General features: G+C 33.7%; 3 protein-coding genes and 1 long non-coding RNA gene across 4 annotated transcripts; 3 read left to right on the top strand and 1 right to left on the bottom strand.

Moving 5' to 3' along the window:
- The first annotated feature begins 8,139 nt into the window (after positions 1 to 8,139).
- LOC132068075 (probable protein S-acyltransferase 15) lies at positions 8,140 to 12,981 on the top strand. The gene is made up of 7 exons (XM_059461538.1): positions 8,140 to 8,534; positions 11,062 to 11,154; positions 11,245 to 11,346; positions 11,423 to 11,494; positions 11,929 to 12,027; positions 12,108 to 12,203; positions 12,278 to 12,981. Exons 1-7 carry the CDS (start codon positions 8,262 to 8,264, stop codon positions 12,371 to 12,373), a joined length of 831 nt encoding a protein of 276 aa, XP_059317521.1. The 5' UTR covers positions 8,140 to 8,261; the 3' UTR covers positions 12,374 to 12,981.
- On the top strand, positions 8,544 to 9,056 carry LOC132068076 (uncharacterized). Its single transcript, XR_009417310.1, has 2 exons — positions 8,544 to 8,780; positions 8,941 to 9,056. It is a non-coding gene; the product is annotated as an uncharacterized LOC132068076 (long non-coding RNA).
- Positions 12,982 to 17,374: 4,393 nt separating the features above from the next.
- Positions 17,375 to 17,980, top strand: LOC132066259 (large ribosomal subunit protein eL38-like). The gene is made up of 3 exons (XM_059459604.1): positions 17,375 to 17,449; positions 17,517 to 17,778; positions 17,929 to 17,980. Exons 1-3 carry the CDS (start codon positions 17,375 to 17,377, stop codon positions 17,949 to 17,951), a joined length of 360 nt encoding a protein of 119 aa, XP_059315587.1. The 3' UTR covers positions 17,952 to 17,980.
- Positions 17,981 to 18,737: 757 nt separating this feature from the next.
- LOC132068074 (uncharacterized) lies at positions 18,738 to 24,008 on the bottom strand. The gene is made up of 5 exons (XM_059461537.1): positions 23,852 to 24,008; positions 22,358 to 22,854; positions 21,230 to 21,613; positions 20,155 to 20,380; positions 18,738 to 19,290 (listed from the first exon to the last, which is right to left on the bottom strand). The coding sequence occupies exons 1-5, from the start codon at positions 23,939 to 23,941 to the stop codon at positions 18,835 to 18,837; spliced, it is 1,653 nt and encodes a 550-aa protein (XP_059317520.1). The 5' UTR covers positions 23,942 to 24,008; the 3' UTR covers positions 18,738 to 18,834.

Here is a 24,008-nt window from a genome sequence, read left to right as displayed (position 1 = left end):
AAATGAAGTTCTGGGTCAAAGCCCAATAAGGAAAAAACAGTGGCAGCAGTCCTAAAAATGGGCTGAGCCCATTTAGCTTATTGGCCCTTCTATTTTATTTTGTGCATTTAATTTGTATTGCATGATTAACTCTTTATTTTGTTTACTTAGATGAACCTTAGATGAATTAGTAGTTTTAGTTTTAGTAAATGGGTAGGTAGAACTAATATTTAATTCCCTAGTTTCATTTTCTTCTTTTATATTAAATTATCTATAGTACTTATAATATTTATCTATATTAAGACAATTGATTTTCAAGGGCGTGAAACCACGAACATATACTTTAAATTATATTTTCATTCCTACTATATTGGGAATCTTAAGGTATTACTGATATACAAATGTGAATTCAAATAAATTTTATAAACAACTCTTCGAGTTTAAATCAAACACGTACATTTTGCTAGGTATAAACATGATAAAAAGGAAAGGAAAATTCCATTTCGTCCGTACTCTTAAAAGCAAAATTAGTGAAGGCCTCCCCTTTTGAGTTATTTTCAATTATGTCTAGAACGTCATGTATCACGCAATTCGGAACTAAATTCTTTTATACAAATTATTATTTTTACAAGTCCTATTTTTGATAACATTACTACATTTTCCTTTAAAACTTTAGTAATATTTATAAGTTATTTCCCAAACATTTAAGAATACTATATTTATACTTAGCCTAATTAACTCTAAGTTCGGTCGGATTAACCATTATTAATGGAATTTAGAGGATGCCTAATACCTTCCCTTTAGATTAATAGAACCCTTACCTAGATCTTTTGGTTTCGTAAGACTTTAAATAAGTTGACTTTAGATAAATTACTTTAATTAAACTTAGGTGCCCTAATTCACCGTAAATAATTAGGTGGCGACTCTTTAACTTTAATTAACCCCGGAATTACCCGGATGTTGTAAACTATTTTGACTTCGGTTAAAATAGGGTATGACAAATGCCCATTACATTGCTCGTTCCGCCTCTAATTTTGGCCGCGGGAATTTTTTGATTTCCCTCGGCGTGAGCTTGAGTTATCCCAGGGGAGTGGCGCGCCGTCGACCGAGGCCACCATAGCCGAGCCAGATCCGTGAGACACCATAGCCACAAGTTCACGTTCTTCCAAAACAAGAGAAGACCGAGCCTCAGTGAATGGTGGGAGCGGCTTTGCATGGCGAATTTGTGTCCCAACCCCTTTGTATGCATCAGTGAGACCCGAGACCAGTTGAAGGACAAGGCGGCTATTCGTCACGGGAGCCCCAACGTTTTTCTTAATCGGCAAGGCTGCGAGACGTTGACAATAGGCGGAGGCATTGGAAAATCCTCCATACGAGTCGTCGTGAATTTTTGTTCAAGAGTCACCGCACGAAGTTTGATGATCTTGGAAGATATCACGTAAGCGGTCCCAAGCCTCCATAGCGTAGGATCCTGGTTCGAGGATAGTGTTTAACGGATCATTCGAAATCATAGAATAAATCCATTGAATCACGGTGGCGTCAATGGTGGTCCATAATTCAATTTCCTCATCGTTTTGGGGGAGCCGACTTCTCCTTACCCTTAGGTGGAGGAATGATGTGATGAAGGACCTTGTGAGAACGAGCATGAATTTTGAAAAGCTCGGCCCATGTACCATATTGTGAGTTTTCCATCTCAAGAGTAACAAGAGACGTGATTCTTGATATTGGAGACCGCGAGGGCGGGTGGAACGTGGGCTTAGCCGGGGTGGTTGGTGCGTCGGCCATGGGAAAAGAAAGGAAGGGGGCGACGCTTAGGGAGGAAAACAAAAAATAGGGATTTAGGCGTAGCGGAAGGAGGAAGAAGAAAGAAACCCTATTCGATACCATGTAAGAAATGTTTTCCCTCCCCTCCTTTCATTACTTGAATTGGTTTATATACAAAATAGGAGAATAATATTCTAACCTAAAATAGGAGATTACACAATATACAAACTATGCTAACCGAAAATAGTAGACTACAAAATCTTCTAATTAATATTTACATATTCTATCATATATATATATATAGAAGTGATGTTTAAGGTTTAATTGTGCAAAATCCCTTCAAATTCAAAGAATTAAGTAATAAGAGTCTTTTATATTTTTGTAATTCATGGATAAATAAATTAGTCCTAATCATATATATATATATATATATATATATATATATATATATATATATATATATATATATATATATAGAAGTGATGTTTAAGGTTTAATTGTGCAAAATCCCTTCAAATTCAGCAATTAAGTAATAAGAGTCTTTTATATTTTTGTAATTCATGGATAAATAAATTAGTCCTAACTAAAAAGAATAGGTTATTCATGTTGAGGAGAAAATAAAGACATGTCCAATTACTTTTAAAAGGGAGAAGGAGTGGGCTATTCAATATAGTGAATGAAAGAAGAGAAAAATGCAAAATAAACCAAATGCGGATGATATTTATTTTTGAAAGGCTAAATTAAATGCAATTAGACGTGACTTTTGGGGAAGGTTAAATTAACCGAGAGTGTAGTGGGCTGTTAAATGTCATTAGTGACACTTTAAGAGAAGGAAAAGTGGAGTATTAATTATTAAGCCATTTAATGTTATTGTAAAAATACATAAAAGTTGTAGGAAAAACAAAAAAAAAAAATTATAGAAAGGACAAAACAAGGTGGGAAAAAAGATAAATATGGATGTTGGTCATAGAGAGGTGCCACATCACCTTATCTATGCCTAATTTTATATTATATACTAGTGCACGAAGCGCAGTCACAAAAAATATTCTCTTACAAATAAAAAGATTATAGATTTAATAAAAAATAAAAAAAATATAAACAAATTACCGATAAGTAAAATAAAAGGTATAAACATTGATTCCTACATGTAGTTTAAAATATTTGTTTCTATCAATCAAAGAAATAAATTTTTACAATATGAGTGCAAAAAAAAGTAGAACTAACGTGCTAATAAGCATAGAAATTGTAAATCTACTGAAAAGAAAGAAAGGAATATAGAAAAAAAAAGGGAAAAGAAAAGGTAATAAGAACATAACACGTGTTTGTGAGCTTTAAGTCTTAAAAATTAAATTTAGAAGAATTAAAACCCCAAATGCACAAAGTAAATAAATTTAAGAAAAAATATAAAAAATAGCTAACTTACGACAACCAGAAATTCATATAAAAATCAAACTAAAGAGGAATCATAGAGAGAACATATAAATAATAAATAAAGAAGAAAATAATAAAATATGCGCATCATTCTTACGACCTTAAAGCATTAAAAAAAATAGAATTAATACATAATCTCCCGAATTCTTGTCGACATCCACTCCCACACAAACGATCATCATTCAAGAGACTCCTCCTCCTCCTCCTTCTTCTTCAAGTTAAACTAATGCATGAATATAGTACTATAGTAAATATAACAACATTATTACTTCAAATATATTTTTGCAATTTACACCGCCTTATAAATTAATTACATAAATATATCATTTCTCCAAGTAAAAAAAAAAAAAAAGGATAAATAAATAAATCTTTAAATAAAAATAAATGGTACTTCTTCACGAACTCCAAATAAACAGTGTATCTCAATGTTTAAAATTTATTCCTTTTAAGCAATCAATTGTTAATTTTGAAAATTGGTTAGTAGTTAGTAGACTTACAAAGTTATAAGTTGCTAATTTGAACCTTATCAATTTAACGGCAATCAGAAACTCATATAAAAATCAAACTAAAGAGGAATCATAGAGAAAACAAACGAAAATAATACAATATGGATATCACTCTTACGATCTTAATCATTAAAAAATAGAAGATAAAAATGTGGAGTTAACACATAATTTTTTGAGCTGTCGATATTCACTCCCACAAGTCAATCACCATTCAAGAACCTTCTCATGCCGCACTTAATAATTCGTTAAAGTCGTCGTTGATGTTTTGCCAGATCTTAAATCGTTAAACCGGTGTCCTGTCTCTCTATGATCTGGTTAATGAGACCTCTATGGAAAAGGAAAACAAAGAATATCGTCCATCTTTAAGCATACACACACCACACACACCAAAAGCCATTTTCTCATGGTACTAAAGAACTCTCTTACTGATATTTTTATCTATTTCTTGCTATTCTTCTTTATTGCATCATTCAATTCATAAAAACGGATATTGAGAAAGGCTAGCTGAAAGAAGTTATTAGTGCAAATGGTCATTAAAGAGTCCTATATGCAAACAAAATAAAAAGACAAACCGAAAGAAAGGTAAAAAGGCAAAAAGAGATAAATTCAATTGTTACGGACTTGCAATTTTAAAGAAGAGACAGAAGAGGTGGGAGAAATAAACGGAAAACAAAGAGGTGTAATTAAATAGCTTAAGACGTGACAGTTAGATAAGTAAACATAAATTCCACTATTGTATATCTAATTTTTATTAGAAAAATTAGGTAAAAATTCCAAAAAAAAAAAGAAAAAAGTTAAATAGAAATGCTAGCCATAGAGAGGTGTCACATCACCTTGTCTATGCCTAGCTTTATTAAATATATATATATAGATAGATATAGATATATAGATCAGTTATCTATTTAAGTCATTCATCACAAGTGTTTAATTGTTTATTCAATTCATACTCCTCCTGGTCATAGATATCATCCTTTAATTATTTGTTTTCTTTTTCCTTTGAATAACATCTAGTTAGATGATGATATGATATCAATAAAACTAGAAAGTTCAATGAGGAAATATTCAAGCACAAAAATGTCTTAGTGTTGTAGGTTACCTTGAGAAAAAAATGACATAAACTTATTAATATTTTGTTATTGTTGTTGTTTTGCTTGATTATTTTTTCATATTAATCATGCTATGGTATCACAGTATTTCTAGAATTTACCAATTGGTTGTAGTCGTTGAGTACTTCTAAAAATATTAAGGACGTGCGATGAACACACGTTCTTGTCTTTTGGACCACAGTTTGGGGAAAATATCTTTTTGATGGGAACTTGTGATAAATACTAACCTAGTCGTTTTCTTCTATATTGTATGAATGTTTGCTAGGTATTGTGAGTGAATATGTACGTAACATAATGTGAAAAAGAATAGTATTATTTTATTCCTAGTATATCTTTTGATTCAAGAATAATGTCTTTGGAATTTCAATTTTAATTTTGGAGTTCATGATTTTATCCTGAAATTTGAACAAATGTTGCTATGAAAATTATATCATGGAATTTATTTCATTGAAAAAATTGGGTCGGAGAATATGTTGGAGTTTCACCTTTAAAAGTTTTGACACCAAAACACTATGCTGGAGCACCTGTAGGAAATCACACACTCCATGATAGTATGATCGAATTTTACTTGTAAAAGTTTCAAACTCCAAAACATTATATTGAGGTGTTTCTGTACTTTAGGTAGGAGTGTTCAAATACTTTTTGTATGAAAGAGTGGCTAAATGTGTTAAATAGTTTTAAAATAATGGCTAAAACTTAGATTAGCGGCTAAAAAAGTGACTATTTGGCAATTTCTTCCAGTTTAGTATTTTGAAGTTTCATCATAATTTGACTATGCAATGATCCTTCTCGTCATCAGGGATAGCATCATTTAGGTCTATCTCAGTTCCGCAAATTAGAGCTAGTATTGTTTAAATCTATCTCAGTTTTGTAATTATGCAAGTACCCCTTTGATTTCCAGTTATAAAATCCCTTCGTTTCAGCAACAAAAAAAAAAAAGAAAAAAAAGAAGAAGATAGATTTGGACTGGCTACACTTTGCAAATCTCACATTACTATCATTTTTTTCGCACGGATTGCCTTCAAAGGCTGGTCTTTAATTTTTGCCCCTCAAATTGTTGGTCTTTAATTTTCCCCTTCGCTTAAAAAGTGGCTGAAAATATCCTGGGGTTTTGGGTTCGAATAGCTGCTCAGTCAAAAAAAAAAAAAATCGCAAGGTAAGGCTACACGAAAAGTTTGTCTTACAAGGCAGAGTTTGCCTTAAGGCAATAAAAAAAATGTTTACTCTGCTGGAATTCTACAAAAGTTAGGCCTTGCTCGAATAGGCCTAATTTTGTAATGAAACTTTGTCTTGCATTTTTTTTTTAACTGAGCCGGGATTCAAACTCAAAACCTCGGAATATTTTAGACCAAGGTCAAAAATTAAAGACCACCCTCGAATAAGGAAAATCGTGCAAATTGCCTTTTTTTCATATATTTGAATGTCTTTCATGAGAGAAATCAAAATAAAGGCTCGAATCACGACTTTTTTTTCAAATTCAATATATTGGTTGATTGTATATTTGTCGAGTTGATTGGCATCATTCATTCTTTTATGTGCTTTCATTGTTTTCCGCCTACCGAAAAGATATAAACTACCTCAACTATTCAGGTAGGAAAAGAGAACGACTAATAGTTGATGCATGTTTTTTGAAAAACAGTTGGTGATTGTTCAGATAGAAAACTCACGAAAAAGTGAAAGTTCAGGTGTGTTTTTGACCTTTAACTCATAAATCTAAGTTCACAATTCAACTATCGATGTGCCTTTTGGGTTTGAGGCTCGAAAAGTTTATCAAAGTGAACAATATCTTAACAGTTAAACTTGAACCAATATATTAAACGTATAGAAAAAAAAAACATTAACTATTTTTTTTTCCTACTTGGGGAAAGATAGTAATAAATAAGTCACATGCCGTCCTTTAATTTGTTAGAAGAACACTAATAACACCATATAATAAATGAACTGAAGAAAAGGTTGAAATGAGACCGCCCTAATCTGAATGTAGCCAACTTCATGTTTTTCCTTCTTTTTTCTGGTATATAATTTTTTTGATGACAAGAGAACTCACGATCGCGCAAGGGTAAATTTCGTTCCTGTGCAATAGTTCTCAAACCACACAGGAGAGATAACTCGCACTAGGTAAGCCGCGTGCGACGAGCTCGACCCAGAAGGCAAATCCCTATTGCCGTAGGCAGGGGGTTTCAAATCTAAGACCTTCATTGTGGAAGTTTTTTTCTAGTATATGTTCTTCAAATTTTTCCAATTTTTTTGTTTCATAAAAGAGATATATGCTAACAATATTATCAACGTAAATTTATTGGTTATCAACTTATAATATAGGTTACAACAACTATCAAGTTCGATAAGCATAAAACAAAAGTAGTATTTTTGGTACATCTTTAATATGCTTATGAGTTCTTTATTGTTTTATCAATTCATACTTATTAGACGCAATTACATGATGTTAAATTTCAAATAATATAATAGTGTCATTTTTATATTAAGCATTTGGGCTCAAGGCCCATTATTAAAATCAACAAATTTGTTTCGTGAACTGTCAAATTGGAGCCCAATTAACATAACTGAATTTCAAGAATTTGGCCGATGCAATTCGAAGCTTTTCTATTCTCCATCTAAAAAATCAACAATGAAACTCAAAAAATTAATATCAATTCACATTCTTTGTGTGTCAATTTTGTGGGTTTCGTTAGCTATTTCATAATATTCATTTTCTTGAATAATTTGTTGGGTTTATTTCGACTTCTGAATTGTGTCCAGGAATATTAGAACAAAAATTGCTTCGTGAAATCTTATTGATAAATTGATTGGAGCTCCAGGAGTGTATGCCGGAGTTTTACCTTTAAAAGTTCTGACCTCTAGCACACTATTTTGGAGTTGAACCTATAGGCGAATTTCAAACTCTAATATCGTGTGATCAAGTTTCACTTGTAAGAGTTTCAAACTCCAGTATAATATAATGTGATTTTTTCCATATTTTAGGTAAGAGTTTTTTGTCCAAATATTCTTTTCGCATTAGAGAATGACTAAACATCGAATAGTTTTTAAAAAAAATTGTCGGTGAGCTCGCTAGTTATATTTGCGAATCTCATATACTTTTTAATTAGTAACTATATTAACTATTTAAGAAAAAAAAAGAAATTGACATAAATAACCACTCATGAAAATAATAACCAACAATTGTATAATTTTTGTGTATGAATGTATAATATACATAAATATACATTTTTTTATACAAAATTGTGTATAGTTTTTTTTTTTTGTTTTTTTTTTTTGCATATTTGGCTAGCAAATATAATTATTTTTTGCCGATCGGTCAATTGTGTAACTTGCCGGAGAAAAAAAACACATGGGCTCAAGGCCCATTATTAAAGTCATCAAATTAGAAAATCCAAGAAGTTCGATTAAAAGAACTGAATTTCAAGAATTTGACCATTACAATTCTAAGCATTTCTCTTCTCAATCTCAAAAATCATCAATGGAACTCAAAAAATTCCTATCAATTCACATTTTATGTGTGTTAATTTTTGTGGGGTTTCTTTATTATGTTACAATATTCATTTTCTTGGATGATATGTTTAGTTTACAAAGCTCAACTGGTAAATTTCACAGTTTGTTCTTCACTTTTGTAGCTTCTCTTTGTGTTTTCAGTTTCTTTGTTTGTGTTTTGAAAGACCCTGGTGGGGTCCCTTCTTCATATTTGCCTGATGTTGAAGATCATGAAGCTTCAGATCAAGAATCCAAAAGATCTGTAAGTCTTTATTTTATATACAGTGTTGCTATATTGATTCAAACTGTTTTAATTATATGAAGATTGTGATTTGTAGTGCTTTATGCTGTTTCAAATGTGTAGTTTTATTTATTTGACCCTGGTGATCTAACATTTGCATGATGATTGAGAGAGTGGCATTAAATAGCTATGCCTCAGTCTCAAACAAGTTAGGGTCGGTTGTAGGAATCCTCACTGTTTCGTTTAAGCTCAACTCATGTCATCATTGTACCAATTAAAATACAACAACAACAACAACAACATACCCAGTGTAATCCCACAAGTGGGGTCTGGGGAGGGTAGAGTGTACGCGGACCTTACCCCTACCTTAGGAGATAGGGAGGCTGTTTCCCGAAGACCCTCGGCTCAAGAGAAAGCACGACAAAAGGTTAGAATAAAAGTAAAAGTGAAAAATAAGCTAATCTTAGTAGTTTAGTTGGTTGGCTATGTGAACTTTCACCTTGTTGGTGAGGGTTCGATTACCCACCTTGTAATCCCCTCCCCCATTTTTAAAAAAAAAAAACTATTCCCAACTAATAGATATCACATGTATGAATCTTTTTTTCCCATTATGTCCTATTTTTAGCTAAGTCTGCATTGATTCCAAGGATTTGTAGATCTTTCGAGACAACTACTTCCATTGTGATTGAGAGAGTGGAATTGCTAAAGGAAAAAAAGGGTTAAGTTAGTGCTTAATTAGTGTTGTTGCAGCTTACTGGAATCTTCTTACAAGTTACATTAAATGGTTCAAAGTTCTTAATTTGGGAGGGTATCTTTATGTTGCATCATTTTTTTTTTTGTTTCAATAGATGATGACTGATGTTTGGTCCTTTGCTAGTGCTATTTTTTTATTCCATAATTTTATCCCCAGATGATAAGTAGCCTAGTGCGTTGAAAACCATGAGGTCTCAGGTTCAAACCCTAGCAAAGGCAAAAATACTAGGTAATTTCTTCCCATCTGTCCAAGCCTTGGTGAACGGAGGTAGGAGGTAGCAGGTACCCCGTAAAATTAGTCGAGCTGTGCAAGCTGGCTCGGACACCACAATTATTAGAGAAAAAGATAAGTAGCCTAGTGGCAAGGACCTTATTACCTCTGATAGTAAGGTTTTGGAGGTTGAGTGGGAAAATGCCACTGTTTGGCTCCTGGCTAGAGGGGGTTTCAGGATGTGGTTTACGGTATCAGAAAAAGAAACCTTTTATTGCCACAGATGACTATATTTTGAGGAATATTCAGATATGATGATTGATGCTACATTTCTAGAAAAAGAGATGTCCGATTGCCGGACCAAGCGAATAGGATTACATGGCCAGACAAAAAGGTTTTCTGGATAGCCAACTTTGGCTTGCTGGAGCAGAAATATCCATAATTTTAGACCTTTTGTACAATTTGTTGGGTGGTTACTACTCCATGTGCCAAGATCAAGGAAGGTTAGTGGAGAAAATGGCTTTATGGTATTGGTGATCTTGGATGTATTTCTCAATTTTTACCCAAGACAACATTTTCCTACTCTGGCTTCTAAAGCTATTTTAGGTGCCTTCTCGACCTTTTCACCGATGTTCTAATATGACCCTCCGATTATGGATTGCTCTTCTGGGACTTCGTTGGAGTACATTGGTATTGGGTAACCCTAGGGATAGTCATGGGGATCTTAGTAGTATAGAGAGGATGCAGGGTGAAAATGAGAGCAACTAAATTGTGGGAGATACTACCTATATGCATAATGTGGCCAGTCTGTGTGGCTGGAAAGCCAAAATTCCTTAGAAGAATACATAGCAGTATATATCGAAGAATACCTAGCATTATATATACGGTAAAAGCTTACCCGCACCGAGTGTTTACATCAAACCAATAAAGTTAACTTTAACAGTTAAAGATTAAATGAAAATTACACACATCACATAACTAGAGTTAAGTGATAAATGTGTATATAAAAGACATATGTCTTGCATTTATTGATTTGATGTAAACACCCGATGCAGATAAATAATTACCTTATATATATTGAAGAATTAGTGCTTATATCTTCTTTTTTCTTTGTGCAAGTAAACGCTAAGTGTGTATGTCTGTGTAGCACTATTTTATAAACACAGACGGGAGAGAGAAAATGTTCATTCTTTAATAGATTAAGTCTTTAAATGAGATAGTTACATAATTCAACATGATGTAATGGGTTCAAGTCTCCCCGCCACTCATTAAAAAAGTTACAACATGCTTGGCTCGTGAAAAGTATTTCAATCTTCCATGTTAGCAATCGTTTTAAAGACATGCTTAAGTAAATAAAAGTATGTTTTCTCTAATAGTACTTTTAGATGAGGCGGTCACTCAATTCAACATATTTCATGCATTATCCGTTGCATTCCCACCCGCTTCCTTTTGTAATTACAGTATTCTTGGTTGTTATTTTATGCTGGAGCAATAACTCTACTAACTATTGAATGCACAACAATAGTACCTAATTATTGCATATCTACTCACCATCTAGAAAATTGTTGAATATCTGATATTCAGGGTTTGCTTAAGAAGAAATGTGATAAGTGTTCGGGATACAGGCCTCCCAGGGCTCATCATTGTCGCATCTGCAGAAGGTGTATTCTGAGGATGGTGGGTCCGTCTCATCTTTTTAATGATCTTTTTTATATTCTAAATAATGCATGTGTTGGCTAAATGACCGTAATTTGTTTCTCCCAACAGGATCATCATTGTGCCTGGATAAACAATTGTGTTGGTCATAGGAACTACAAAGCCTTTGTAACTTTGATCTTCTATGGAACTATTGCTGCAATCTATTCCTCGGTATGGTTAATTTAGTCATATATGACTTTACTTACTTGTGTTCAATCTGTGTGAGTATAATGTTTGACGTTCTCAGGTTATATTGGTAAGCAATGCACTCCATAAGGATTGGAATTTCGATGGAGTGACGCCTCTCAAGCTGTTTTACGTGAGTCAGTTGTCATATTATATGCAATTTAGCATGTTTGGTGGCTAGTGTATTCAGTATTGGGTTTTGACTTTTTAGTCTGTTTCAAAAAGAATGTCACTTTTTGTATTTAATCACTCTTTACACCCATCATCCTACATGGCGTATTTAAAACCACAAGATTCAAAGGGCATTATGGTACATTACACACACCTTTAGTTTAAGATCACAAGATTCAAGAGTCTTCTCTATTTTCTTAAACTCCGTGCCTAATCAAATTAAGACACGTAAAATGAAACAGAGGGGTTATTAATTTTTCTAACGAGGTGAGTTCAAAATAATGCCTTGAAATAGGCTCACCAAATCACTTTTACTACTACTATCACTTTCCTGTATAGTGTGGTACAGTGAATTCCAGGTAGTTGCAGAAATCTAATGTTGTCGTTATTAAACAGATTGCAACTGGTGTTGTGAATATTGGCTTAGGCGTGACATTGGGAACTCTTCTGGGCTGGCATATCTATCTTACAATTCGTAATATGACAACTATAGAGGTATTCACACTGTTGAAAATACTACATTAAACTCTAAATTTCCCTATTGGTGTAATTGCTAAGCACAGACTCTTTAACAGTACTACGAGGGAAAACGAGCAGCATGGTTGGCGAGTAAATCTGGGCTGAATTATCATCACACTTATGACGTTGGCGCTTATAAAAATATTAGTCTGGTACCCCTCTCTTTCTCTTACTTAAATTATAGTAATGAAATTGCACTCTCTGATGACCTATTAATTCTTAACAGGTATTAGGTCCAAATATGTTAAAATGGTTATGCCCCACGGCGATGTCCCATATAAAAGACGGACTCAGCTTCCCTACTTCACGTGAGTACTCATAATGCGGTCTCCATCGGAAAGTTTCAGCAGCAAGTGTAAATGTTAGTCGAAGATCGTTACTTCTTGGAGCAAAAAGTTGAAAATGATGGCGACTAATAACAGCAGATACAGATATCACTCTCTAACTTGCAAGAATATTTGCAGTTTCAACTTGGCACGTATTGCCTCCGAAACATGGTACTCAGGTTGGAGATTTTCCAATAGCATATCGGTCAACTGCCGCGTCATTCAAAACTAAACTCTCGGTATATGTTTGTCTGTTAAAGGAATGCAAGAAGTGAGATTGTTGTACAGGAACTTATAATCATAAATTGTTACTACATTTTTTTAAAACTTTATCCCCTGTATTCTTTTGGTGAGATATCTCCAGAGTTATCCTCTGTAATATGTTGAAAGTGAATGGTATAGAGTCGCCTTTGTTAGGGAGCGTTTCACCCCAATGTCGGACTTTGCAATCCGATTCCGAATTTAGTCGGGCTCCAATGTAGATACTAGATACCGGGTGGGAAACGAGAAAAAAAGAAAGAAAGAAAGTGAATGTATTCTTTCAGGCAAATGGCTTCTTTTCTGTATGAGCTGGTGCACAATGTTAATTCCTTCTTGAAGCATATTTCCTTGCTCTATTGAATCTCAAAAGTGTTTGGGAGGGGGGGTTTGACATTTAGAATATGTAGATATTTCGAGGTGGATTCAGGATTTTAATTTATGGGTTCTGGATCACTACCCTTTTGGCTTATTTTGTTCTGGATTAAATTATTGAGAATTTTACACCACATGACTGTTTATGAGCTACAATTACCTTATATACACACTTTTAAATAATTAGCCTACTAATAAGACTTGTAGCAACACAATGGAATGAGTTTATCCTTTGAATTTAGGCTTCAATCTTCGGTAAAATGTTTCTCCTTCAGTTTTTTCAACGGAATAAGGTCCGCGTACACTCTATCCTTCCCGAACTCCACTTGGGGGACTACACTGAATATGTTGTTGTTGTTTGTCGTCTTTTCAATTTTCTCTCCCCCTCCAATTCATCTGCCTCTCTCTCAGACGTTCTCGTTTGCATTGTTCTTCTTTCTTAGCTTCAAAATTTTCAATCAAAATGCCTTAGATCTTCAACAAACTATGAGAGATCTTAACTATAAATACTTAACATACAATTGGAGCACACCAAGTTCTTCAAGTTTGGGAGGCCAAAAAATCTCTTTGGGTCTTCACATTTGGAAGACTAGACATGTCTCTATACACATATTTTATCACTTAAACATGGTTAACTTACATGTAATCTCACTTTAATTTTTGAACTACTAAGATTAAATCGTTTAACTTGTTTGACTTTGATATGAATATCCGATGCAAATAAATATTTACCTATCCAAGACTCCATTAGAATTTAGCAAGAGCTTAGATTTATGGATGATTTTTCTTTTCTGGCTAGAGAGAGAGCACAAAAAGTATCATGATTAACAACCAAAAGCTTAATCAAGTTTGGCTTCACTTTAGAAAATATTCCATCTTTGCTAAAAAGAGTGACATACCAGAATCTTTAGTTATATCGAACTCATTAACTTCTGCTCGAACATATATTTGTATTAATAATTTAATTTAATATAAACATATCAGAAACAACCTCTCTACCCAACAAAAGTAAGGTAAGGTCCATGACTCCGCGTACATCCTAGTTTCCCCAAACCCACTTATGAGATTACACTGGGTATGTTGTTGTGGTTGTACATACTAAATTTAGAATTCAGATATTAGCACTAGTCTTCATCTAAAATCAAGACCCCGTAAAATGGAGATCTTGGTTACGCCTCTATTTGAAAGTTGGTTATGTTTATACGTGAATTTTACTTAGAAAAAAAAATCAAAAAGTTTTATAAGTTAAAATTATTAAAATTCACTCGAATTATTATTCAAATTAGTTTTTCAATTTCAAATTGAAGTTGAACAATGAACCAAAACCAAACACTTACTTAGGGTTGAAGATGGCAATAATGAAATATAGTAAATTTAAGGCAATTTGTACGATTTGCCTCCCGTGGGGGGTGGTCTTTAATTTTTATCCTCAAATTGCTGATCTTTAATTTTGCATCCTTCGCCTAAAATATCTCAAGATTCTGGGTTCGAATCCCGGCTTAATCGTAAAAATAAAATAAAAATTCGCAAGTCAAGCTTTGCACCACTTATGCGCGACTTTTTTAAACCCGTATCTTAAAAATGTGTGTTCACGAGGCAATGGCCGAGTGTCTTATAAGACAAACTTTTTGCAAGCCTTACCCCCCCGAGAGGTGTTTGAATCCAAAACTTCTGAATATTTTTTGCCACTTTTTCAACAAAAAATTTAAAATTAAAAAAAACAATTTGAGGGACAAAAATTAAAGACTACCCCAAAAGAAAGGACAATATGCGCAAAAAAGAAGAAGATAAATTTACTTATTTAAGATGACACTAAAGTAGGATGAGTAACAAAACAACTTTTTACTAAAATAAATAATTTTTTATTTTTTATAAGTGAACTAGGGTTTTAGCAAATCATATATATATAGCATTATTCTCTCCCTTACATTTTTTCTATCTCTTGGGCTAGCCGTCATCTCCTCCGTAGCACCACTTTCCCCCTACCCCAAAAATGGTACTTCAAACTCCTCCTGTTTTTTTCTTCTTTCTTAGATCTGTAAAACAGCAAAGCTTATTTAGTTTCATTGTTACAATATGTCGACCTGAATTTGAAGTTTCAAACACAATATCACTATGGTTGATCTTTTGTATTATATGTCATCTTTGTTTTATGATTCTGAACTGTAAATGAATCTTTATTTTGTGGGGTTACTTCTATTTGGGTTCACCTGCATAAATTAGGTGTTTATTGAGATAAAAATAGAGTTTTTTTTTGGAGGAAAGTGCTACAATGTGGGGCTATTAGTGTAAATTTTTAGAGTTTTCCTCTTTTTCCTGTATTGGGGTTGCTTTAAGATTTTATTTTGGAAAAAATTTGGCCATTTTATTGTTAGTTAAAGTTTTGGAATCAGTAATTTAAAGTTTCAAGCTTTGTAACATGATAGTTATTCTGTATTGTCCCTTCTTTGTTTAACAATTCTGACTTGTAATAAATCTTGATATTGTGGGCTCTCTCTATTTGTGTTTTTTTGGTTCCATATTTTCTTTATCCAAGAAAAGGGTAAAAACTTGGGCATGTTTTTGACCTACATAAAGTAGATGTTTATTGAGATAAAGATGGATTTTTTTTTTTTTGGAGAAAAGTGCTATAATGTGAGATTATTAGTGTAAATGTTAAGGTTTTTCTACTTTTCCCTTTAATGGGGTTGCCCCAAAATTCTATTTTGAGACATGTTTGGCCATTTTATTGGAAGTTTTAGTTTTGGAATCAATGTTTTTGATTTGTTTTCTTAGTTTCTTTGCTTTATAATATTTTGACCTGAATTTGAAGTTTCAAACTCAATACCATGATAGTTAATCTGTATTATATCATATTTTCTTTTAGTGATTCTGACTTATAATGAATCTTTATTCTGTGGGTTTCCTCTATTTGGGTGTTTTTTTCCATTTTTCTTTTAACTTGGACGTATTTAGATTTTTATTGGGATCAAAATGGATACTTTTTGGAAGAAAGTGCTACATTTTTGAGAGTTTCTTCCTTTCCCCTTTAATGGTTTTGCTCCAAAATTATATTTTGGGATAATTTTGGCCATTTTATTGGAAGTTTTAGTTAGTTATTTAGTTTCTTTGATTTATAATGTTTTGACCTGAATTTGAAGTTTCAAACACAACACCATGATAGTTAATCTATGTTATGTCGTCTTTGTTTAATGATTTCGACTTGTAATGGATCTTTATTTTGTGGGTTTCCTTCTTTTTTTTTTTCCTTGACTTGCATATATTAGATGCTTATTGAGATGAAAATGGATTCTTTTTGTAGGGAAGTGCTAAACTGTAAATGTTTAGAGTTTCCTCCTATTCCCTTTAATTGGTTTTCTGCAAAATTCCATTTTGGGACAAGTTTTAGTTTATTATACAAAAAAATAAAAGGAAAAACCTTGTAAATGTTTTAAACCTGCAGAACTTGAATTGATTTGTGGGGTTGGTGAGGTTGATGTTGATTGAGATACATATTGAGACTTCTATATTGTTCATCTTTGTTTTGATGATTCTGAACTGTAATGAATCTTGATTTTGTGTGTTTCCTCTAATTGGGGTTTTTTTTTTCTTGTTCCATTTTTTTGTTTATCCAGGAAAATATATAAACTTGGACATGTTTTCCCTGTATAAAGTAGGTGTTTATTGACATAAAAATAGAGGCTTAAAAGTGCTATAATGTCACGGTACTAGTGTAATGGGTTTGCTCCAACACTCTATTTTGGGACAAGTTTTTTGGCCATTTTATTGGATGTTTTAGTTTTGGAATCGATAAGTTAAAGTGTCAAACTTAATAACATGATCTGTATTATTTCATCTTTGTTTAACGATTTTGACTTGTAATGAACCTTGATTTTTGGGGGTTCTCTCGATTTGAGTGTTTTTGTTCTATTTTTCGTTAATCCAGGAAACGGTTAAAACTTGGACATGTTTTCGACCTCCATAAAAATAGAGGCTTTTGAATGAAAGTGATACCATGTCAGACTATTAGTGTAAATGTTTAGAGTTTCCTCATTTTTCTCTATTTGGTTTGCTCCAGAATTCTATTTTTATTTTGGATCAAGTTATATATTTGGAATCAGAAAATAAAAGGAAAAACACAGTTTTGGACCTGCATAACTTGAATTGATTTGGGGGTAGGTAGGTAGGTGTTGTTTGAGATACAGATGGAAACATTTCAAGGGGAGTGTTCCTATGTTGGATTGTATATAAGAAATGTTAAATTTATCTGCTCTGACCTAATTTGAGCAAGTTTTTCCATTTTATTGTATGTTTGATATTTGAAATCAAGAACCTTTTTAGTTCCTCTGTACTATGTATATATGCCTAACAACTTATGTTTGGGGATGAAGATCTTTCTCTTGTTGTTTATTCCATCCTCAGGTTGTTATAATGTGATTGATGCGATATCTTGTTTCCTGGTAATTTTCAGTTAAATGTTTAGATTTGATTGTGTTTGAGAAATGTTTCATAAGGAGATTTGATTAGTTGATATTGTATTTGGGCCTGCTGAAGACTTCTTTGTGTTCTGTTTTTGTTAATTCTTTACTTGATATTTATTTGCAGCCTAAGCAAATCCACGAGATCAAGGATTTCCTTCTGACTGCCAGAAGGAAGGATGCCCGAACTGTCAAGATCAAGAAGAACAAGGATATGGTCAAGTTCAAGGTTCGCTGCTCCAAGTACCTTTACACACTCTGTGTGTCCGACTTTGAGAAGGCTGACAAGTTGAAGCAATCACTTCCTCCAGGTTCGCACTTGTTGGCTTTTACATTTTTGTCAATTAAGTTATTCTCTCTAATGTTAATACGCTTGTGTCTTGATTAATTCAGTAGTGGTACATTTATATTGTTTGAGTTGAATATGAATTTAACATGCGGATTACATTTTGAATTTGTAGGTTTGAGTGTGCAAGACCTGTGAAGAAGGATTTATGCTTTTCATAGAGTAATGAGGCAATGGAGAATTTGAGAGAACTCATATCTTTGTGTTTCCTTTGCATTTGTCTTGGCCTTTGGCATTGTCTAATGTTTTAAGCTTTTAGATATTGATTGTTGTTTTACTTTTTACTCATGTTGACAGTAATTTTGAGCCTTAATGATGCCAAATGAATTTTGATTGTTAGATGTGCCTAAGTTGATGTTTCATGCCTCATTGACTTTCTTTAGGTTATTTTCAGTATCTTTGAATTCTCCAAGAATTAGGAAATCTTTGGCATTATATGCTTGATGTGATTGCATTTCCCTCTCCACCTCTCATTGTATATAACTAGGCGGTGGTGAATTGGAAAAAGAAATAACTTTGTTCAATTTAAACTTGGACTTCATAATTCACTATTTGATGAGCTGTGACTCTTCTAGCCAAAATGAAGTCTTGAGTGGCCAGACTTATTTGGTAGTACTTGTTTTAATGGGAGTAGCAGGTACTTGGTGGAATAGTAAAATAAACTGATCCGGACACCACAATTCTCAAAAGAATGGGTGCCTCTAAATTAAATTAACCTGGACCCAACTATTTTAACTTTGACTAGTGATTGAAGTTCTCGAGCTCACTTTTCTTTTGTTTTGGGTTATGCTGCATGTATAGATAATGTTGATTATTATTCAGTGTATGACTTAGATAAACCCTTTTGATAATAACTTGCTGCAATTTGTTAAACTACAATGAGCTTGTAAAAATTAAGACAAAAATACACTCTTAAACTATCAGAGAAGGAACATGCATTTCTTTATTTATGGTCAATGATAAATGCAGCATTCAATTACAAATGATTTGCCAAAGTTATAGTGAGACATCATTTGGCATTTCAACATACACAGTAGGCAAAGAGTGAAGTTCCAGCAGTGTTGTTGGGATTAAAGACTCCTATACCAGACCTGTAACCATGGCCAACATAAAAGCACCCATTGCTCACTGACATACCCCCATACACAGTTGCACCTGTCTCGTTCGACCACAATATTTTCCCAGTTTTCGCATCAATGGCGTAAATGGGACCTCTCGGATTTTGTGAACCAGCTAACAACACTCCATTGGCAACAGTTATAGGGTTTGATCTACCGTTGTCTGGAACTGCGGTTGTCCATAGGATTTCGCCGGTTTGAGCATCCATTGCCACCCAACCTCCACCTGTTGTCACATTTGTCGATGGGTACAATGTGTAGTTTAAGTTATCGCTGTTAGCAATGCCAGTGTACACCCTCTTTGTGTCTGTGGCTGCTCCCCATATGCCTCCTCCTCCTACGCCTCCAGGACCAGCTTCCTGCATACATCAACCTCATTTTCTTTAGTGTTGCATCATCTTCAAGTTTTGGAATCCAAAGCGTTCTATTTGTGAGAACGTGTCTATATTTTTAATACAAAATTTATCTGATAACCCCTTAAATTTGTCGCAATTAGTGAGAAGAGAACCATGAGGTCTTAGGTTCAAATATTTACGGAGATAAAAAAAAAAAAATATTAGGTGATTTTTTTTTTTTATCTGTCTAAATTTTAGTAGGAAGAGTTACCGGTGGGAGATAAAAGGTATCATGTGAAATACTCGTGCTGGTGGGAGATAAAAGGTATCATGTGAAATAGTCAAAAGTGTGTGCAAGTTGGTCTAGACAAGAAACCTAAGCTATGCTATCAGGTGGGATAGTGGGAGGTAGCACGTATTAGATGCAATAGTCGAGGTGCTTTTAAGCTGGTCTAACCACCATCCTCAAAAAGAAAAACTTGTCCACATTTATCTACTAGACACCTCAACTATAATATCAGGTGGAATAATAGGAGGTAGCAAATATCTGGTGAAATAGTTGACTGGACACAAACATGCCCAGCAACCACTGTGATTTAAAAGAATTGTCACAGTTATCAAAATGACTAATCGAGGTGTGTACGAGATGGTCTGAGACCACTGTCTTTAGAAAAAGGTTTGCCATAGTTATCGACTAGAAACCTCAACTATGCTATCAAATGGAACGGTGGGAGATAGCAGATTTTAGATGGAATAGACGAGATGTGTGCGTAAACTGAATCAAACACCACCATCGCTATAGATATTTATCAAAGTTATCAACTAGACACCTCAACTATACCAGTGACCAAAAAGTAGTAACGTTTGTCTAAAAAGGAGAGCACTTACAGTAGTCCAGAAGAGGTCACCATTATCACGATTCAATGCCCAGGCAATTCCACTCTTCTGCACAGCTGCTACAATGTCTAGCTTCTTTGTTCCATTAACAAGCACACTTAACATCATTGGAGCTTCACCAAAATCATAATCAGGGCTCGGGCCAACCGGGCAATTAGGGTTCGTCGAATTTGCGCACGCGACAAACCACACGTCGTATCCTCCAATCTGTCTGTACCTGTTCGCGACAAATTTTGTTAGCAGAAAATAGATAATTGCAATCACAAAACAAATGTGATAAAAAACCCTCAGGGGTTGGCCTGGTGGCAATTGACTTGAAATTTTGTTAGAAACCCGAATTACCCGTGGTGCACTTGCGGGAAAATGCACCCCGGGATTAGTCGGGGCTCAAAGATTTGCTTAATCAAAAAAAAAAAAACAAATGTGATAAAAAATCATTTTATTGATTATTTTGTTAATAAGTTGAATTTCATTTAAGACGTGTTATTTTGACTTAAATAATTTTAATAATCCGGGGAAATGACGCTGTATGTCTATTTTTGAAAATATTTACGCCACGTACCCCATACTTTATGTATAAACACCCGATTTAGCCCATATTTTTGTATAAACACCTTTTCTATACTATTATACACTTTTATACAAGGTTGATATATTATGTATAACACTTTCCCCCCAGTGTATATGTATAATATTGTATATTGGGCTACGTGGCGTAAATATTTTTAAAAGCTGTACATTTTTTAACTTTCCCGAATCCGGGAAAATTACTCTCTATGTATTTTTTTGAAAATATTTACACCACATAGCCCATTGCTTTGTGTATAAACACCCGATTTATCTCATATTTGTGTATAAACATTTTTTATACAATCTATAATAATGTAGTATAATAATGTATATTGGACTACCTACGTAGCGTAATATTCTTAAAAGCTGTACATTTTTTAAAATTTCCCTTATATTAACCAAAGTTTGACTTGGTGGATCAACATGTCATGAAATTAGAATATAATCCAAATTTCATTATGAATTTAATTCAATAAAATTTTGATGTCTACAGTACCATTCGATCTCACCGGACTTCAAATCCAAGGCCAACATCGAGTTCGAGTGGTTCTCGGGCTCGATGCATGGGTCAGGTCCGGTCGGGTTCGTTTGGTTCTGTTGATTTTGCTCCTTTTGGCAGTCCTCAATGTGTTTAGGGACGGAGTAGAGGTTTCCGGTGGCGATGTAGACGTGGTTTCTCCGCGAATCGATGGAAGGGCTGCTTCCCCATACGGCGGCGCCAGAATAACCGCCTTTTTTCCCACCATTTTCTGGCAGCATGAAGGTTTTCCATAGTATTTTTCCTGTTTCAATATCTAACTTGAGGAAGCTACCACGAAAGTAGCAACATTCATCGATTGTAGCACCTTCTTCTAGTGATGAAGTTCCTACGTAAAAAGCTCTACAAACATGGAAATTTGCATTGTTTTTTGTTAGCAATATGACACATAGAAAATAATGGCGGAACCAGGAATTTTGACCAGAATCGGAAAACTATTAAAAATCATACCAAAAATTTGATTCTATAACTCCCTTATGCTAGGGAGATTCAAAAATTTATGTATGTGTAGAAGATTTGTGTTTATTCTATTTCATCCTGTTGAATTTATGTGATATAATTTGACTTTCATGAAGTGTAAAAAAGAAGAATTTTTTTTTTTTAATTCCATAATCTTAAACGCGTCATACATTTGTGTGACTCAGAGGCAGAGCTAGAAGGCTACCTATTGATTTGATTGAACAAAGTCACTTTAGATCAAGTACTATATTTATATTAAGAAATCCACTAAATATGTACCTAAATCCAGAATCCTGTTATTAACACCTGACTATGATACATAGGCACTTCAAGTAAAAATAAGGAAGCGCTTTACCCCTAAAGTGAAATTTCTCGGGGCGAACTCAAATTAATTTGCCTCAAAATGAATACTATACACCAAATGAAAAACCTAAAATTATAAAAATGGAAAGGGTTGTGGGATATTGTGTTCATCCGAATCTGTAACTAAGACTGTAGCTCTGCCCCTACCAAAAAAGTAAAACTTTTCAAAACAAATCAAAATTACTTGGGCCGCAAAGTGGGCACCGAACACCGAGCAGAGCAGGAAACTTAAAAAAATGGGGTTGTGGGGTCAAGTAAACATACCCCTTGTAGTATGTACCAGACATGGTAACAACACTAGCAGGATGATCATCCAATCTTGTACTCCAAATAAGATCTCCATTACTTCTTTTCAAACCAAGAACCAAACTTGGCCCATAAACTCCCACAATCACCAAATCCCTATCACTTACAACACTTGGTGTTGCTCTTGCAACTATACTTGTAACATTAGGCAATGAAGATGAATTAAATTTCCCATTAATTCCAGTCAACTCTTGCAAACTTTTTTCCCAAACAACAACTCCATCTTTGGCTCTCACTGCATATATATTGCCATTCCAGCTAGGAAAATATAATATTCCAGCGAATATCGCTGGCGTAGCCGTTATATCTTTTCCGGCTTTGAATTCCCATTTTAACCTCAGCTTTGAAGCAGTCATAGGACTAATTTTTCTTTCACCATAGGCAAATCTTTGATTGAACAAATCACCACCATGGTTCATCCAATTTCCTAATGTGTGATGCTTCCTGTTATGCCACTGTATTTGAAACAAGATGTATGTTTAGGGGGGGAAAAAAAAAGTTTACTTTTATATGACAATTTGAAGAAATTTATATTAATTGTCGTATCACCTAAAAAATAAGGCAATCTATTTGTTACAATAGTTCAAATACACTGATAATATAAAAAGTTTTCTACAGTGTTAGATCTTTATATTGTCTACCCGTAGGGGCGGACTTAATAACTGAAGTTTATGAGTTCTGCCTCGCTTGCAACAAGCCATTTATGCTATTGAATTCACAATTTACTATGTATATATTTAGTGAATTTATACAAGATTTGAGCTAAAACTATTGGGTTTTTTCTAAACCCTTACCATATAATGTCCATCCGCCCCTGACTACTTGCAATATGAATTACTAACTTGAAGAATAAAAGACAAGTAAGCTTTTTATCTAGTTAAATTTCACTGACAAGGCAAACTTTTCATCACATGTTGACAGTTGAATATAAGTTAAATCTTTCAAGAAAGAGTTTAATATCTATAAATCGATTATATATAGTGTCAACCAAATTTTATACCGTTAAGTCATCTAGAAGATAACTATAAATAATTGTTCATAAAAAATGGGACTAGTAACTTAAAAATAAGGCAAATTACATGCTATAACAGTTAAAACACACAACAACGACACCCCAACAATTTGGATGATATCTTCAGAAAAGGTTTAATAATCGGTGTATCCTATATGTACTCAAGTTTGATGAAAGTATTTCAATATGGGGTAGCATCATCGATAATGAATGAAGCCAACGACCCTCTAAGATCAAGCTATCTACAATTACATCCTCGAGCGACAGTCAAATGGGACATAACTACGAGATGCCAATGAAATGATCCGCCGAGCAAAGACAAGGGCTGCTTCTTTCTAATGAAGCTAAAATAAACAACTTCATATATATGCATGCAATTGTGTGAAAAATCTATATGAAGGTAAAAAAAGAGACAGATGTATAGAGAAATATATACTTACGTTTGGATTAGAATTGGCACAAACTGAAAAAGCACAAAAGATCCATAATATAAAGAGAAACATATTGTTGGAGCATAGATGAATTGCCATGGGAAATAAACCAGAATTTGGTTCCCTCTGAGAGTTAATTATATAGAAATGCTAATTAAGAGCTCAG

The sequence above is a fragment of the Lycium ferocissimum genome, chromosome 8 (assembly GCF_029784015.1).
Source record: "Lycium ferocissimum isolate CSIRO_LF1 chromosome 8, AGI_CSIRO_Lferr_CH_V1, whole genome shotgun sequence".
Classification (NCBI taxonomy): domain Eukaryota; kingdom Viridiplantae; phylum Streptophyta; class Magnoliopsida; order Solanales; family Solanaceae; genus Lycium; species Lycium ferocissimum.
Note: the sequence above shows the minus strand (reverse complement) of the source record. Positions and strands in the feature narration are given on the sequence as shown.

Coding starts and splice junctions, on each gene's coding strand:
- LOC132068075 (XM_059461538.1), top strand. CDS start 8,262: ATGGAACTCAAAAAATTCCTATCAATTCACATTTTATGTGTGTTAATT. Junction 11,347..11,422: donor TTGCTGCAATCTATTCCTCG/GTATGGTTAATT, acceptor TGACGTTCTCAG/GTTATATTGGTAAGCAATGC. Junction 12,204..12,277: donor CTTATAAAAATATTAGTCTG/GTACCCCTCTCT, acceptor AATTCTTAACAG/GTATTAGGTCCAAATATGTT.
- LOC132066259 (XM_059459604.1), top strand. CDS start 17,375: ATGAAGATCTTTCTCTTGTTGTTTATTCCATCCTCAGGTTGTTATAAT. Junction 17,450..17,516: donor ATGCGATATCTTGTTTCCTG/GTAATTTTCAGT, acceptor AGATTTGATTAG/TTGATATTGTATTTGGGCCT. Junction 17,779..17,928: donor GAAGCAATCACTTCCTCCAG/GTTCGCACTTGT, acceptor TTGAATTTGTAG/GTTTGAGTGTGCAAGACCTG.
- LOC132068074 (XM_059461537.1), bottom strand. CDS start 23,941: ATGGCAATTCATCTATGCTCCAACAATATGTTTCTCTTTATATTATGG. Junction 22,855..23,851: donor GTGCCAATTCTAATCCAAAC/GTAAGTATATAT, acceptor TTTCAAATACAG/TGGCATAACAGGAAGCATCA. Junction 21,614..22,357: donor TCTGGTACATACTACAAGGG/GTATGTTTACTT, acceptor CCATGTTTGTAG/AGCTTTTTACGTAGGAACTT.